We start from the raw sequence: 16,188 nt of genomic DNA, 5'->3' as shown, positions 1-16,188 counted from the left end.
ATATATATATGTATGCATACATATGAGTGTATATAGATGGACACAAACATACAACCTGATAACACTAAAAATCCTCCTGCTGAAGCAACATATATTTTCAAAATCAAAAAATATTAATGCTTTCCTTAAAACTACAGAGCAAAAGTAATAACTGAAATAGTCTCTATAACATTTTAATAGAAGGTGGCATTAGACATTCTTTCTGTTGGATATTGCCTCTGAGTAAATCTGAGGCAAAGAATGCATGGAAAGAAACTCAAAATTGACTTTGACATGCATACCCATGGGAGACTAAGAATTTACATTTCATCTTTGGGCTTGCTGAGATGTCACTACAGGAAAAAGCAGTGGCAACACATCAACGTCTCCACAGTCACAAGTATCGAAGCTGCAGCAGGGGAACTTCAATTGCTCTGGAAACATTTTGCAACTTCCTTAATTCGTAACAGTGCTAAATCACAATTAAAAGTGAAGTGAGAAAAACAACACTCTGAAACAAAACTCCAAACCCATGTACTTTAACTGACTGATCTTAAAGACAGAATATAACCACCTCTAAATTTTCCCTCTAAATTGGTTGAGGATCTTGAAGAAACTACGGTCGCTGCTGTTGCGAACTCTGACAGCACCTGTAGATGAGGAACAAATGAGGAAATGTTCCAGATGAGCGAAGACAAATCGGATACTATACAAGGATCCACCAAGACCTCACTGCTTAAAATACTCTGTGGCTAGTAACTCAGCAGATAATTAAAAATCCTTCTGTGCTCTGAGGCGCTGTTATATGTAAAACACCCAAAAACCAATTATTTAATGTGCAAGCATATGCATTATGTGTGGGTACAGATGTATAAAAAAATATATTAAAAGCCCACTCTCTTATGCTTACAGTAATTCAATAATAAATACTGATGCAAATTATTATTACAATGTCAAGAAATATTAAGCAAAACCATATATGCATTAGCTGTATTGCTTCAGACTTGTCCCTACACAATAAATATTTATCTGAGGACAGGTACTGCCTTTAATACCTTCCTGTCCATACCACTGACCTAATGCTTGTCAACATCCTGTAGTTTCTATTTCTTGAAAGACTAAAAGATGGCTTAAATTATCAAGTGTAGAATTATTTGTTCAACTGTGAAAAGTTAATATGATTTAGTGTATACTAATTATTCAAAAATTATAAACAAATTGCAAAACAAGATGTGTAAAGCTTCAGATTATTGCATATTTCACTGCAGTAGTTGTAACACCGTCACCTCCTATCATTATTGTACTTAAAAAGAACTATCAATATTTAAAAATGTATAGGAAAAGAAATATAAAAAGATATTTGGGAATAAAGATGGACAAACAGGTTTTTTTACTGTTATATATCTAGAAAGAATTTCTTTCTAAAATCCTCTCCATATCAGAATAATACCATTTTTGTTCAAACTTAAATATAATACTGTAATGTGTGTGGTGCATAATCTGATGGGCAAGGTTTGTTGCTCATAATCAGAGAGAAGTATAATGGCTTATGAAAACTAGTTCAAAGATGCCAACAGCCACGGATGGTTTCTGTCAAGTGAATAATTTGCACTCCTCATGTAGCATGGGAGATCTTCAAAAGGTTTTAAACCTTTTCCACTACTGCCAGATTGCACAGGAAGTGAGGCTTTACTTTTTTACACAACTATGAAAGGTTGAACCCAGGAGTGGGGCAAATCCAGGCATGTTCTTGGAAATGGTTTTGTTTAAAAAAAAAAAAATTACACCCCCCCCTCCCCCCCCAACCACAGATTGGCATTCTGACAAATGATAAATGCCTTATATGAGCAATGGAGTCCTCCTTCCTCCATAGAATGCCAGTGAGGCATGTTCTTCTTCAGTGAAAGGCACAATCTCCCTATCAGCCTCTATGCCTATTTTCTACCACAGCTGTTCTCTACAGAAGCTTTGTTTCTCCCACTCACTACAGACATCTCCAACCCTAAGGGCACCTTGATTATGCATTAAGTCTGAAGAGCCCTTTCCAATTGCCATGTACTCACAGCAATTTAGAAGGAAACTTACATGTTAAATTAAAGGGGAAGAGAGGAACAAAAAATAAATGCCATATTGGCAGGCTGAAAGCAAACTGATGCAAATGCTTTCTCCAGGATTTCTGTAATACTGAAAGCAGTAAGCAAGGTTCGGAGCATGAACTGTTCAACTACAGTTAATGAAATTTTATTACAATTTCAAAAAGTAAAACTTAAAGAGAAAGGTATATTGTTGCCAAAATATGCTGGACACTTTTCATTTGTACAGGGCACAAGAAAGAAAGTCTCCATCTCTTTGCAGAGTAATATGAACAGATAGCAAGAGGATGAAAAGATGAAACAAACTGAAGAGTGGTGCAAAGTGCCTGGTTACAATACCTGTCCTTCAGGCTTGCTTTGCTGCTATTTCTGCAGAGAGAGAAAGGGAGCATCATTTGTTGTTTTTCTGGTGTTCTAAGGAGAAATCTCTGAAAGGGAAGTTACTTCAGAGGAAGTGGTGTACAACAAGACAAATCTGAGAGCGAGATTGCAGTCATTCATGACTTTGATGTGTAGTAATTGTGTAACTCCAGAAATTACAGTGAAGTTGGACAACCACTGTCCCATCTGCCTGGACAACTGGGAGGAGGCCAGTTATGTGATGCCATGCCTCCACCACTTCTGCTCCCCATCCATCCTGCAGTGGGCTGAGAACAAGCCTAAGTGCTCCCTTTCCAAGAAGAGGATATTATCAGTCCTGCAACATCACATCATCACACCATCTATGATACAACCATGAGTCATCTGCCAGGCAGAAGCAGCTCCAAGATATCCAACTGCCCAGGACCTCCATCATCCTAGAGTACTGCAAAGGTGGGCTGCAGAAGGAGTGCCCAGGTGTCCTGTGGGGAGCATCCAGACCCTGAGCCAGACGAACCACGCAATGATCATCCAGACATTGCAGCCCTGGATCCATCAGGAGATGGAGATATTTGGCACCAGTGTTGGAGATAGTCATGGTGGAGGATACCATTCCAACCAATCACAGGTTGGATGCAGAGCTGCTGGGCAGGATACTGGGGTTGCCCCTCCAAAACTGCACAGTTCCACTCAGGCAGCAGTGTGCCCAGTGTCACTGTGCAACACGGCAGCAGAAAGGCTCCCTTCTCTGCTGCTGCTGTTGGTGGGGTCCTGGCAGCCACCCCTGGTCTCCTGTTGCCATCACTGCAGAGCAAGAAGAGGTCCAGGAGGAGCCAGGTGAGGCTGTACCCAGGCCCTCCACTTTCAGATGGAGCAGTAAATGCTCCCATGAGGGGCCACAGCGAAGCCTGAAGAGAAGGGAAAGAGAGGCCCAAGCCCTCTCCAGCAAACAAGAGGCCAGCACCATGTTGGTGATGTTGGAAGGCCTTGGGACATGGCTAAATCAGGACTGGGCCATCAGCTGGGGCAAGTGCCAGCCCTCAAAGCTCCCAGCCCTAACTATCCAACTATCCAAATAAATTAAATGCACAAAAAGTACAGGTAAAGTATCAGTGTTACTAACAGTAACACAGAGTGCAGGTGGCATTGCTATCTTCACCCTTTCTGTCCTGGAAGGATGGGATGTTAATGCTGATGGGTCCTTCTGCTCATGCCAGATACTGTTCCATTGCTCCCCTAAAGGCAAATACTGCCCAGCTCCAGGCCTGCATCTCTGCAGGTGGTTCTGGGACAGGATTTCCTCACGGGGGTCTCCAGGGCCAGCCCGTACCCCACTGCTCATCACCTCAGGTGTGGTCTCCTCTTTACCACACCCTCTGCCCTGTGTCCCTGTGCTCTGTTCTCCTACCAACCTGCACTGTCCAGTGCACCCTCGCTATGGTGGTGCCCAAAAAACTCCTAGTGCCCACAGTCAAAATTTGGTGCGGCTCTCTACATCACCCCCAGGACCATACCCTCTTAAGGCTGGATCCCCAAGAAAGGGAGTTGCAAAGTCCTACCCTGGGAAGGGACAACCACACATGCAGCAGCTGCACAGATGGTGAACAGCCTGGGAAAGGTGACAAGGCTGCTGCCCTCAACCACAGGCTTTCTTCCTCCCCTTCCAGATCCAGCCTTGGTGCTGGCATTTCTTCTCCTCTGCTTGTAAAAGGATCCATCTTTGGCATGTGCTTGGCAGGTGGATGCCAAGTAGCTGAGGCGACTGGGTTTGCTTAGTTTGGAGAAAAGGATGCTGAAGGGTGACCTCATTGCTCTACACTTCCTGAGGAGGGGAAGTGGAGAGGGAAGTGTTGAGCATTTCTCCTTGAGATCCAGTGACAGGACATTAGGGAATGGCTCAAAGCTGTGCCAAGAAGGCACAGACTTGACATCAGGAAGCATTTCTTTAAAAAGAGAATGGTCAAACACTGGAACAGGCTTCCTCAAGAGGGAGTCAATGCCTCAAACCTGTCAGAGTTTAAGGGACATTTGAACAATTAGAAGAATTAGAATTAGAATTTCTAATTCTAATCTAAACGGCATTATACAATACTATACTATTCTAACCAGAGGAGATTGTGTCCTTGGGAAAAATATCTTTTAAGCACATAAATCCTGATTTTTCCCTCATAGTGTTTCCTAACCTATTTCATTGTATGAACTCTATTCACCTGCTTTACTTTCAGCTGCAGGATTACTCTCACCTGTAAAATAAAGCGCACACATATTGCAAGGCTTGGTGGTGGGTGAGTTATACTACTGATTCTGACACTTGCTCATGTTTTCTTATTCAGTGTTAACATGAGGGAGAAAATATCTGAGACAGATCTGAATTAAAACAAGGAATTAATTATCAAAAAGTGGTAGAAGATACCACTACTGGAGCAAGAAGCACTAGTACATCTTAATTGTAGTGCAGTAAAGCAAAATGTCTTTGGACTTTTGAGGGCCAACACACCGATGGGTCAATAGTTGCCTTTTCTTCAACCTAGTTTGCTTGTATCTATACATCTTAAAAGGCTGTAAGAATCATCCTCTCTGGCACTAGGATAATGTTTCTTCCCTGAATGAGAAGATTCCTGGTGTGTATAAACTCCTCTGACATTGCACTGGCAAAAGCTGTAAATACCTGTGCCTGTCTCTGTTGTTTGCAGACGAAGTTTTTCCATAGTGAAGGCTAACACAGTCAGAGCAGTTGTCTGTGCCCACACTGCACTGCCACTGAGACCTACACACCAAGAGGTGCTTAGTTCACTCAGATTCTAGGAATGAAGACTGAAGCTCTTCATTGCAGCCCCACTGCTGTTAATGGGCTGCAATGCTCTTGAAGAATTTTCTTTCACTAGGCAGGAAAACTACAAAACTTGCCTTTCAGCAGCATCCAGTTCAGCCTGGAGAGAAGTCATACTTTTCCTTTAAAAGTGATCAAAACAATTTAAAGAACAATTAGTGGATAATTAGCCTTGAAAGTACTGAGTTCCCATCTATATTTACTGAGATGATTCAGCAGAAAGGCTTATCAGACATTTTATATTATAATAATTGTATGAAGTGCAAGGGTGAGATGTTTACTCAGTCTTTTTCGTGTCTAGTTTCCTTGTGTACACAACTTGTTTCCTCAGCTCTACATATGGCAGGTTGGCAATACAATTTACAGAACTAACAAATAATTGGATTAAAAACCCCACTGCATTTATTTGCTGTTGGAATGTGTCTTATTTTGTGACTTTACAAGAAGACAAAAGCATACTACAGACAGTTAGCAATGTAGCATGTAAACAATAATCAGGAAGGAGAATTGGTAACGTGAGAAGTCATCGCCCCTTTCTACAAAACACAAAAACCTTAGTTAGGAATTAATTTCTAGAGACATGGATCACAAGATGTATTTAAGATAAACCATGTATAATAATAACAATTACAAGAGAGAGGAAAATGTCACAACTGAGGCAAAATAAAGCCACATATTATAAAGAAAATGATCAATACCTTTTTATGAAGTGCATGGAATTCACTATACCTCTTCTCCACAAAATGTTTCCTTCCACTCATCAACACTTCTATTTTAAAGACCTGAAAATTATAAATAATAAAAAAGAGATTAATGTTACTTGCACAAGCAGTTCTGTGACATGGCTGTGACGGTGCGTTTTACCACAGTCATTCTAGTAAGTGGTTCCAAAAAATCCAAGGTGTCTCATGAGGTGTAGAAGTACAATAGTGATTAATGTAAGTACGGCTCAATCTTCTATTAACAAGTTTGTTCAAAAACATACAAACAGACAGCTTAAGGCTGGACTGTATACTGTACATTAGAAACTAAGCATTAAAGTACTTTCTTTCAGAAATATTCAATACACTTTGAAGTAATTAAAAACAGAAAGAAAAAAGAATGGTAGGAACAGGAAAAAAAAGAAGACATAGAGTCTTCTCTTCTTCAAATCTTTTCCCCTTCTTACAACACAGCATACTAACACACTCATGCTTATTCAGCAACAACTGGATAATTTATGCATTAGGTTATGCATGCAAAAGGAGAAATAAATGCAAATGCTATATTATAGGTTAATTTCCTCCTAAACTACAAATTCATCTACAGTCTAAAGTGAGCTTATGTCACTATCTACACCCTAGGAAAAAACAAAACAAGATGCAAACATGGCAAATGCTTATTTTCTTTGTATGATACATGTGACAGCTTTTGTTGCTGCCTCTGGAAGGTTGAAAGGCCAGGAAAAACAGCTCTCTGGACCCACTAATTAGTAGTCACTAACATGACATTTTTTGAATTCTCAGGTCACTGTGTCAGTTCTGAGGGCAAGTGATGAGAAATTTTAAGGTTCTCAAGAACACATGGTCTATTAAATGAAGACAAAATCAGCAGAGAAGCATTACAGAAAAGGTGCCTGGTCTACCTAGGAGTTCTTTGTTTTCTGTTTCATTCAAAAAAATGCTGGAAATAATTATTTCCAGGACAATGAGAAACAATGCTAAGCACAGATGATCACATTAAGACCCAAACCTTATGCCAAAAAAAAGGTTCTTTGAAATAAATTTGCAAACAGTGTTTATGCCTGAATGCAGAAAAAAGGGTTTTCTGTCACAACATGCCCAGGCTAGCACTGATCAGAGCAAATATACAGAAACCATACTGGATAGAAACTTCCTATTGTCCTCTAGAACTTGCCTTTCAAACAGGTCAAAATGCTATGGTCTCCACTGGCTAGCCAAAACACATTAAAAACAGACAGCATTTTATTTAATCCAGACTGAAATGCTTCTACCTTTGTTTGAATGCAGTATGGATAGGACTGCAGTCATTTCACATCAAGTGTTTACATTTCCAAATTTAGTTTGGATCGCTGTAATAACTTGTGTTACACTCTACCTCTTTGAATAGGACAGTTTCTGTGTCCTAATCATTGCAAGCAGATGACCTTATTTGGGTGCATTGACTTCTTTCGTCCCTCCTATCTATTTGGAGTATCCTGGAAGAACAGCCAATGACTATTAAACAATTCTTCTCTACACACGAAAAAACTGCAAGGCACCCTCAGGAATACCTTGTAAGTTCGGAGTTGTAAAGAGAATCATATGCAAGGGAAAATCGATATAGGCTTTTTTCTTTTGTTGAGACTTAACAACCTAATTATATGAGAGGACAACATTATTTACATCTCATATTCTACACTCTATGACAGAAACAGTTCTGCAAGGAACAAAATGCTTTGGATTGCAGAGGAAAGCCACTGCATTGAATGAATTTCAAGGAAAACTTTTTGGGAAGAATGAACAACAAAATATAAAACAAGTTAAGTTAGAAGTGACCATGAGTGTCTAGCTAAGATGTGCAACAGTTCTGAATTTACTTGATATTAAATCTCCAGGACCTACAAGCAACTCATAACACCCAGTTACACCTCAGTCAGCTAAGAGCCTCCCCCCATCCCTCCCAGGTTTAGCATCTCTGTTTGCTGCAGGGTTTGTCAAGCAATTTGGAGAGTCTAAGGGGCTCCCGCCTCAGCTGTGAGCACTCCCTTGACACTATTTCATATAACAACATGGTTTTGTGTGAAAGACAGAAAGATACATTAGGTTTTGAGAGAGATAGGATCTCTTTATGTATTCAAAATAGCTATAGGCAAATCTCACACAAATTCAACTGAGTAACTACAGGCCCTGACAGAAAAACAATGTAAGGAAATTGGTGAACATAGATGAAAGTGCCAAAATAAAGACGGAAGAACTATAGGGGAAAAAATGCAACACTGCTCGGAAATTACTTTTCTTGTAAAAATGTTAATGTTCTATGAACAGATAACTCTGAAAAGACAGATGACTTATTATAAGTGACAGATAGTTAAATGAAAAATGCAAGAATTAATCTTTGAGTAAGACAAGCAAAATACTTTTCCCATAGTCAAAGAAATACCACAAATTACACTGCAGTGAAAGATTTGGAGTTCATCCTGACTGGGACACAAGGGACAACACATATGAAGACACCAACTAGAAAACTCTGCAAGTATTCTGCAGCTAGAAACATCTCACCGTTCTTGGTGGCTGTCACAATAGTTATCAACAATCTCTGCAAAGAGCCAGAAGATAACTATGCATTAAAAGTGTTCTTCCAACACACTTTAACCCATATAAATGATGCATGGGGCAAAAATCTCTGGATCGGATATCAGCGAATAATGCTAATTTTTTGCCTAGCAGAACTGCCGATGTGCCACTGCAATTCATAACCACCAAATCTGTGAAGGAAACTTCAAAAAGAATTCCTAAGATTTTTTTTAATAAAATAATAAAAAAATTCAGGTCCAACTACAAAACAGACTTAAGTACAATTTTTTTTTCCTCTCCACTTTGTTCCAATTACATGGATTATTTTCAGATCCTGAAAACCATTTTCCTTCATTTTTAATTTTTTCTTTTCTTATTTTGCCGTTTTCCTGAATGTATCTCATCCGTAGCAAACCTTTAATTTTCAAGAAGAATACTTCCATTTCTTTTCTTTCTGCAGAAACTGGGCAGTACTACACAGTAACTAAACTGAATTATATACAGGCAAACAAAATGGTACTTTATCATTGTGAATTTTAAAGGCAGAAAGCACAAATTGAAGGAAACAGGAACCAGCATGATGTACCAGAACTGCCCATGGTGCCCAATTGTGTTGTAAGTGCACACCAAGAACTGTGTGGGGAGTAACACTGATGCTGCCCTCCTTCACCTCTTACCGATGTCACATGTGTACACTGGATACAAAAGGACATCTTTTATCTGATAATCTGATACAAAAATATGCAGCTTCAGTAACTTAGTCTCAAAAAACCTAAATACCATCAGTTTAACAAAAAAAAAAAAAAAAAAAAACATAGACAAGAGTGACAAACATGTCCATGAATAGGGACAAAATCTAATGAGATTAGTAACATCTTAGCTTTGTTTTCTACTACATAAGAAATACACAGATGACTCTGACATTCACTCATGGAAATTACATTACCTACATAGTTTATAATTATGGTAAGGTAATACTATCATATTGTGTATATTTACACATGGAAAAATGTATTGCAAAACTTCTGAAAAATTATTTACAAAAACCAGATACATTTGTCTAACATTCACCAGGAAATGCCACAAAATTCTATTGCTATGCTTTTATCTCTCAAGACCAAGCTTATCGACCCTAATTCTATTTAATATATTACTTACAGAAATAAATACATCCCTTCAGATGCTTCAACTATATTTGACAGATTTGTGTTTGAGGAACAGCTAATGCATTCAAAGTGTCAAGAAAACTCAACCTTAAACCTTTGTCATGGCCGTATGGAAGGAATTCCAGAGCAAATGAAATGACAGCTACGGTCCATGAAACACTAATAGGATTTCCACGTGTTTAGTGTCTCATTATTGTTCGGACAATCGCACATTTTCTGTCTCAGTTGTGCTACAACTACTACTAGAACAAGACTGCAGAAAATAGCAGAGATCAAATGATGACATTAAGCCTATTTCCATACTACTGTTCCAGGGGAAAATAATATTCCTTACAATCAGTAAGAGCACGGTGGTGGTGGTGGTAACCAGAGCTGCACGTAGCTGCAGCAGCAATTCGGCATCTCAGGGGTGTAAGTGCCTCATGGCAATGATCCATACTCCTGAATGCCCTCCACAACAGAGGCGGAGACGAGGACAGTATTCAGAGCCAACTCAAACTTCAGAGCAGCCTTGATAAAACTGAATCTCACTATCCCCTAAATGAAAACAAACTCACTTATTCTGACTTCATCTTTTGGAAAGCAGGCTAGCAAAACTCAGCTCCGCAGCAGGCACAGGGCAGTTCAAGGGCACAGAGGCTGACAGGGGTCATAGAGGCAAGGGAAAGGAAATTTCCCTTCTGCACTCCAACCGTATTCCCCCAAATTCTAGTTCTCCTTTGTCTAACACCCAGTGTTTACTTTGGGTTACCCCCACCATGGCCAGCAGCTGAGACTTATGACCATCTATTTCTTAAACAGGTTGCTTATTGTCATATTTTGTACCTCCTCTTGCTCTTCCCCTCCTCCATAAGCAGTGCTAACAAGAGCTCCTGCATGGTCCCCCTGTGAGGAAAGGGCCCCCTTTCTGCTGCAGAACTGGGAAACGAGTTGGGTCAAAGGAACGAAGGAAGCAGTATTACCCTGAAGAGACCAGTTTGCCCTGTTTGGTTTTGCTAGGGTCTAAGGAAGATATGAAAGTGTCTGTAAGAGGCAGTGAAGGAAAAGAAGAAAATGTCTGAGAGGAATCAGAGTGCTGGTAGGCTGGATGAAGTCAGCTCAAAGGTTGGGTTAGACCCACAAACAGCCCCTTCCCTCCAGCCCAAGCACTGTCACATCTGTTACGCGAAATCAGATTGTTTCACTTAGCCCCAAGTACAATGGACAATATTAAGCTACAGCACAAGGAAAAAAGTACATATTTTTACTGACTATGGAAATCAAAATTGATATTATGGAATTATGATGTTGCTTTCTCCAGAGTCTGTGAAGGAGAAATACCATGACAGAAAAGTGAAACGTTCACTGCAGGATTTCCAGACAGTATTCCCAACAGCTCCGGCCTGTGTGAAGCAGTTACCTGACCCATCCTGGCCCAGAAAAGCAGCCTTACTGTTTTTATAAGACAAAAAAATAGATTTTCTACCGTAACATAAGCCCATTCAGAGGACAAGTATGTCATTTTACTGACTTCTGTTAAATCTCATGTTACTACAAGCTAACTTGGGCTTTCACTGATTAAAAAAGAAAAAAAAAAGAAAACGCATACATAAGAACAATCACAAGCACATGTTCTTACATACTTTTATAAATGTGGCTCCTAATTCAAATGCCTCCTTACAAATTTATGCAACCCTCAGCCATTTATTTACTGAAAGAGTTTTCTCTTCCCTAACAGTTACCAGTATTACTGATACTACTGATACCAGTATCTACCTAAATCAGATCAGTGTCTCTTCAAGAACCTTTCAGCGTGTAGTTTGTCTTTTCCACCAATAATACAAAAAAATTAAGGATGTTCCATCTCCTACATTCTTTTGGGGTTCTCCCTGTCATAAAATGGCACAGTGTTAATAGGAACTATGTTCAAAAGGCATTCATAGGATTCAGGGATATTCTTTCTGAGGATGGCTTTTTAGAAGTGTATGTCATATTTCTAAGGGTTTAGAGGAAGAGGTAGTAAAACAATTTATACTGCAACCCAGTCAGGCAGTTTTGTAATTCTTATAACATGGGAAGCTCAAGGGAGGCTTCTACAGAGCTGCCACTGTTGAATGAAAGAGTAGCTGACATGTAAGAGTAAGTAGTTTTCTGATTTTTTCAACTCTCTTTAAACCAATCTTTTCCAAACACATGGTTCATAAAATCCCATAGGAACTTCTCTGTCATTTCCTGAAAAATAACTTACTTGGCTTTCCAAACTAAAAAGCCTCTCCTTTGCCAGCAATACACTGGCTATGAAAATCTGATTTGTAAGCAGACCAAGATGCTATGAGATCTGACTTGGTTTTGGTATTTCTCTTTATTGGTCCTGCAGAGAACAACTGTTAAATAGATGACAGTCTTTTAGAATCTCATTGTCACTGCTGTCACCTATTTGGCTTCCTTACAATCAAACTTAAGGAAAAGTGTGTTGATCTTTTACTGGAAAAGGAAAAAGTTTATAACTCATGTTAAAGCCAATGGTTATACAGACAAAAAAAAATAAATCAGCTTGATCTGTTCTATTTGTTCATCTGGATCATCTCAATGTCTCTTATTGGAAATGTTCTACTAATAAAACCACCATGAAGCTTTTTATGAAAAAGATGAGCTTTCCAATAGAAATGGTACATTGGGATAAAATACTAGAATACTGCACAAAATAACTCATGGCAGAAGTATATTTACAAGAAACAGATTAGTTCTAAGTTGGATAAAATATACAGAATTTTCTGTTTTGTCATAAAATCCTTTGCTATTTTATCTGGAGAGTCTCCGACTTCCCAAGGCAAGATGCAAATCCTGACCACAATGAAAGTGCCCTCAATATTGCAGCCAACTGGCTGCAAGAAGCTCCTTTTTGTGAGAGGCCAGACACGAGACTAAGTTTTTTTCTAGGAACACTGAGTCTGTGTTACTCTGCTTGCACTTTTATCTGCTGTGTGGAGAACACCTGGGTGATTTAGGACCTCTAAAGCACAGATGTTTTGTTTACAAACAGAAATGTAAATGGTCAAAGAACACATAAAAAAGTATACAAGCAGCAGGGTGATGAGTATTTCAAAGGAGCTGACTTTCTACTGTCTCTTTTTCCATTTCATGTCTACTGTGGTGTGTGGATTCAGCCTTTTCCTTTGCTAGTGACTAACAAAACACATATGAACATCAAACACAACAGTATGTAGTCAAGATATCATATACACAAGCTATTAAAAACCAGCTCCACATTCTTCATGGTGATTAAATACCAGGGGAAAGAAATAACGTATATCCATCTTGCATCATCTCTTATTAGGATCTCTGCAGTAATCCATCGAGAAGCCTCTGGTCCTCTTTAGCTGTTCACATATGTAGTTCATCCAAGTAAATTTTTAAGACCAGTAGTCAAAGGAGGTAGCTTTTCTAAATGTCTGTGCAGCTTAGCAAAGATCCTTCACATATTACATAAATTGGGATTAGCCTGTCTTCAGCCCCAAAACAGAGGATTTAAATGCTATTCTATTAATAACAAAGATGAGCAGTCAGGATCCATGTAACATTTTCAGGCCCTTTCTTTCAAGGAGTTAAATCATCCACACTTTCATTAAATTGGCATTGGTCTGCCTTCCAAAATGGAAACTTCATTAGAACTCCTACTGCCTACCATCTGTGCTATATTTGTATTCAACTGACAACACTCTTTCAAACACCAGCACTTGCTACTGGAAAGAAGAGTCACCATATTAGTTTACCAGAGAATGCCATCCTGCTCACCAAAGGTATACCTTGCCAGATCAATCTCTTTGGAATGGTAATTCAAAGCAGGATAAAGAAATAAGCTCAAATAGATATAAGACAATTTCATTTCTTACTGGACTAAGCCTGCTGTGACTGAGACAAGACCTTAAACAGGTTACCAGGATGTGGTTATCAATGGATCCAGATGCAGAAAACCAGATTCTTCATGTCCAAGGAAGGTGGAGAGAGCGGAAGCAAAAAACTCTGTGCTACTACCGAAGAAAATACAACAGCAGTTGCCACAAACACTGCTCAAAAATAATAATATATTATTGTGCCCAAATTAGGATTTATATTTTTAAGCTTCTGAATTTACACGCTGTGATTAACAGTGCATTTATATTGTAGTTGGCTACAATATAAATAGTTGATCTACAGTGAATGTAGATATTCCTGAGCCAGATATAAGCTAGCTCAGGTACTGGTGGCAACATAAACAACAGCAGCAGCATGGGCAACACACACTACAAAACTCGTGGCAAAGTTTGGACAAAGCTCAGTGCCAGCCTGGCTCTACCCCAGGTACTTCTATGGGAACTGCAGTCAGCAAGGTGCAAGTATCCTGCAAAACGAGCAGGGTGAGTGTAAAGTTTAGAGCAGGTCTCAGATTTGACTTGAACATAAGGGAATAACACAGGGAAAAGAGAAAAATACTTCCTAACTTGCTTTCCTTCGAGTTACAGTATAGAACACAGCATGTAGGAAAATCACAGACACTTAAGGCAGAGAACTACATTGGCAATAGAGGAAGAGTTAAGGTAGCATAGAATTTGACTTGAACAGCCATGCCTGAGAAAGGATAACATTTAAACCACTTACAGAGACTACCTCCAATACAATTATGTCAACAGATTGAATAGGCTCAAAGACAGCAGAAATACTAACACAAACCAATATCCAGTACAATATATATAATTAAAGCATCCTATTAGCAATTTTGCAATACAAGACTGAACAACCTATCAGAGAACACTGGTTGTACAATTATATATTTATCATTTCAAAGACATGAAAATTGATTCAGTGAGAATTACATTATTTTGCAAATGGTCTCTCAACCACTTGGAAGATGGCAAGACAAACATTGAGTAATTACATGCCTGCACATGTATTCAACCAGATAAGATATTATGTATCCAATACATTTCAGAGAGATTTTAAATAAGTTATGAGTCTGATGCTGGAAAAGTAGAAATAAAAGCATGCATACTGCAAACAAAGCAACAGGACACAGATGACTGAAAATTGTGCTAAATGTTCTAATTGTGCTAAATGTTTGCTGCTTGAACTGAAGATAACACAATGTGTCAATCTCTTCGAATGTTAACTATAAGCATCAGAGTCAAACAATACTATTCACAAGTCTAAAAATCCATGACTGCCTTTAATTCAGTGAAGAAAAAAAATAAAGACACAGCCAAGCACAGATGACCAAAGAACTAACTTCACCTGAACACTCCAATTAAAAAAGCTTGTAGATTCCTAAACACAGCACTGTAAGGAAACATTATCCACATACTCATTTAAGCTGAAATTTGAGAGTTCCATCTCATGTCCTGGGTTCTTGGGTGTAAAAGAAATACTCATTTATTGTACTAGAACACTCTTGATGTTCATCACCTACAGATACCAACCAACTCACCTATTTAAATACATACAGACTTAAACCCCTAAATTCAGTTGGACAAATTAACAAATGCTATCAAGGAAAAATATCACAGATACTAATAAGAAGTCTTGCAGGTACAACATGATACTCTCACAGGTATCACTTATTCTGAGTTTTCAAATTTTCTTTTTGTTTTATTATGAACTTAGTGATAAAATTTCAGCATTTTCCTGGCTCTGACCTTTTGTACTGAATAGAAAAACTATTGTCATTTCTAGTCGCACAACACAATGCCATAAATAACTTTTTTCAAATATTTATCTTTTACAAACGCTCTATTATTGTGGAACTCCAGTGCCTCCCTGCAGAAGGAATGCAAACTGCTCAGTTTACTCAAGTTCCTAGTTGCAGCAAACATTGATTCTCCTTTGTATTTATAGAAAGTGTCACTTCTCTATTTACAGGTTAGAAAAAAATGCAACTGACCCTATCCTACATGTCACTGAGGTTTCATGTTATCTTCAAATGCCTCAGCAAGCAACTGCTCATCTTTCTGTAAAGCCTCTGTCTCTACTTACCATTTCTTTCACTCACATATTTTTCACAGGTAAGAAATCTAAAGGGGTACTGAAGGGGGACACTCACCTTGCATCAACTAACTCCTGACTCTCCTGCTTCATGCTGCAGCTCAGACTCACTACTATTATTATTATTATTGTTAACATCTCAATAACATCTGAAGAGGACCTGAAATGGAGGTAATTTAATAAAATGCATTATAGGAGTCAATGGCAGTGCCAGGAGCAATTAGAGTAATCTAATATTTTCCATTACAAGACTGTTCTTAGTTACTTATAGTTTTGCCAACCTTCAATTTTTGGGCTTAGATTTTCTGTATCAGGTATGTGATCCAGAAAGAAAATATTTTTAGAAAGTTACAGCTGAGACAGTCCAAACACATACTTAAAGAAAAATATATTTTACTTCACCCAGGCCAAAAAACTCGATCAAAAACCCAAAACGCAATCCAAAACAGAACCCAAACCATTTCACTCAAATTCCTCCAAAATGTGGACAA

At 38.7% G+C, this 16,188-nt stretch overlaps 1 protein-coding gene across 4 annotated transcripts in view; it reads right to left on the bottom strand.

Moving 5' to 3' along the window:
• Positions 1–16,188, bottom strand: part of SNX24 (sorting nexin 24) — an 87,906-nt gene that overhangs the window by 36,845 nt on the left and 34,873 nt on the right. For 2 of the 4 annotated variants that reach the window (XR_003570710.1, XM_027879339.1), the window contains exon 2: positions 5,961–6,044. Coding sequence is in view for 3 of the 4 variants with exons in the window: in XM_027879339.1 (XP_027735140.1) it covers positions 5,961–6,044 (84 nt within the window). In the remaining variant the exon portion in view is untranslated. Of the gene's footprint in view, positions 1–5,960; positions 6,047–15,596; positions 15,707–16,188 lie in introns of those variants that run through there. The other 2 variants (XM_027879341.1, XM_027879340.1) reach the window with 2 other exon arrangements.

Source organism: Empidonax traillii, unplaced genomic scaffold (assembly GCF_003031625.1).
Source record: "Empidonax traillii isolate 1590-97213 ecotype Southwest subspecies unplaced genomic scaffold, ASM303162v1 scaffold54:size2178333, whole genome shotgun sequence".
In the NCBI taxonomy this organism is placed as follows: domain Eukaryota; kingdom Metazoa; phylum Chordata; class Aves; order Passeriformes; family Tyrannidae; genus Empidonax; species Empidonax traillii.
Note: the sequence above shows the minus strand (reverse complement) of the source record. Positions and strands in the feature narration are given on the sequence as shown.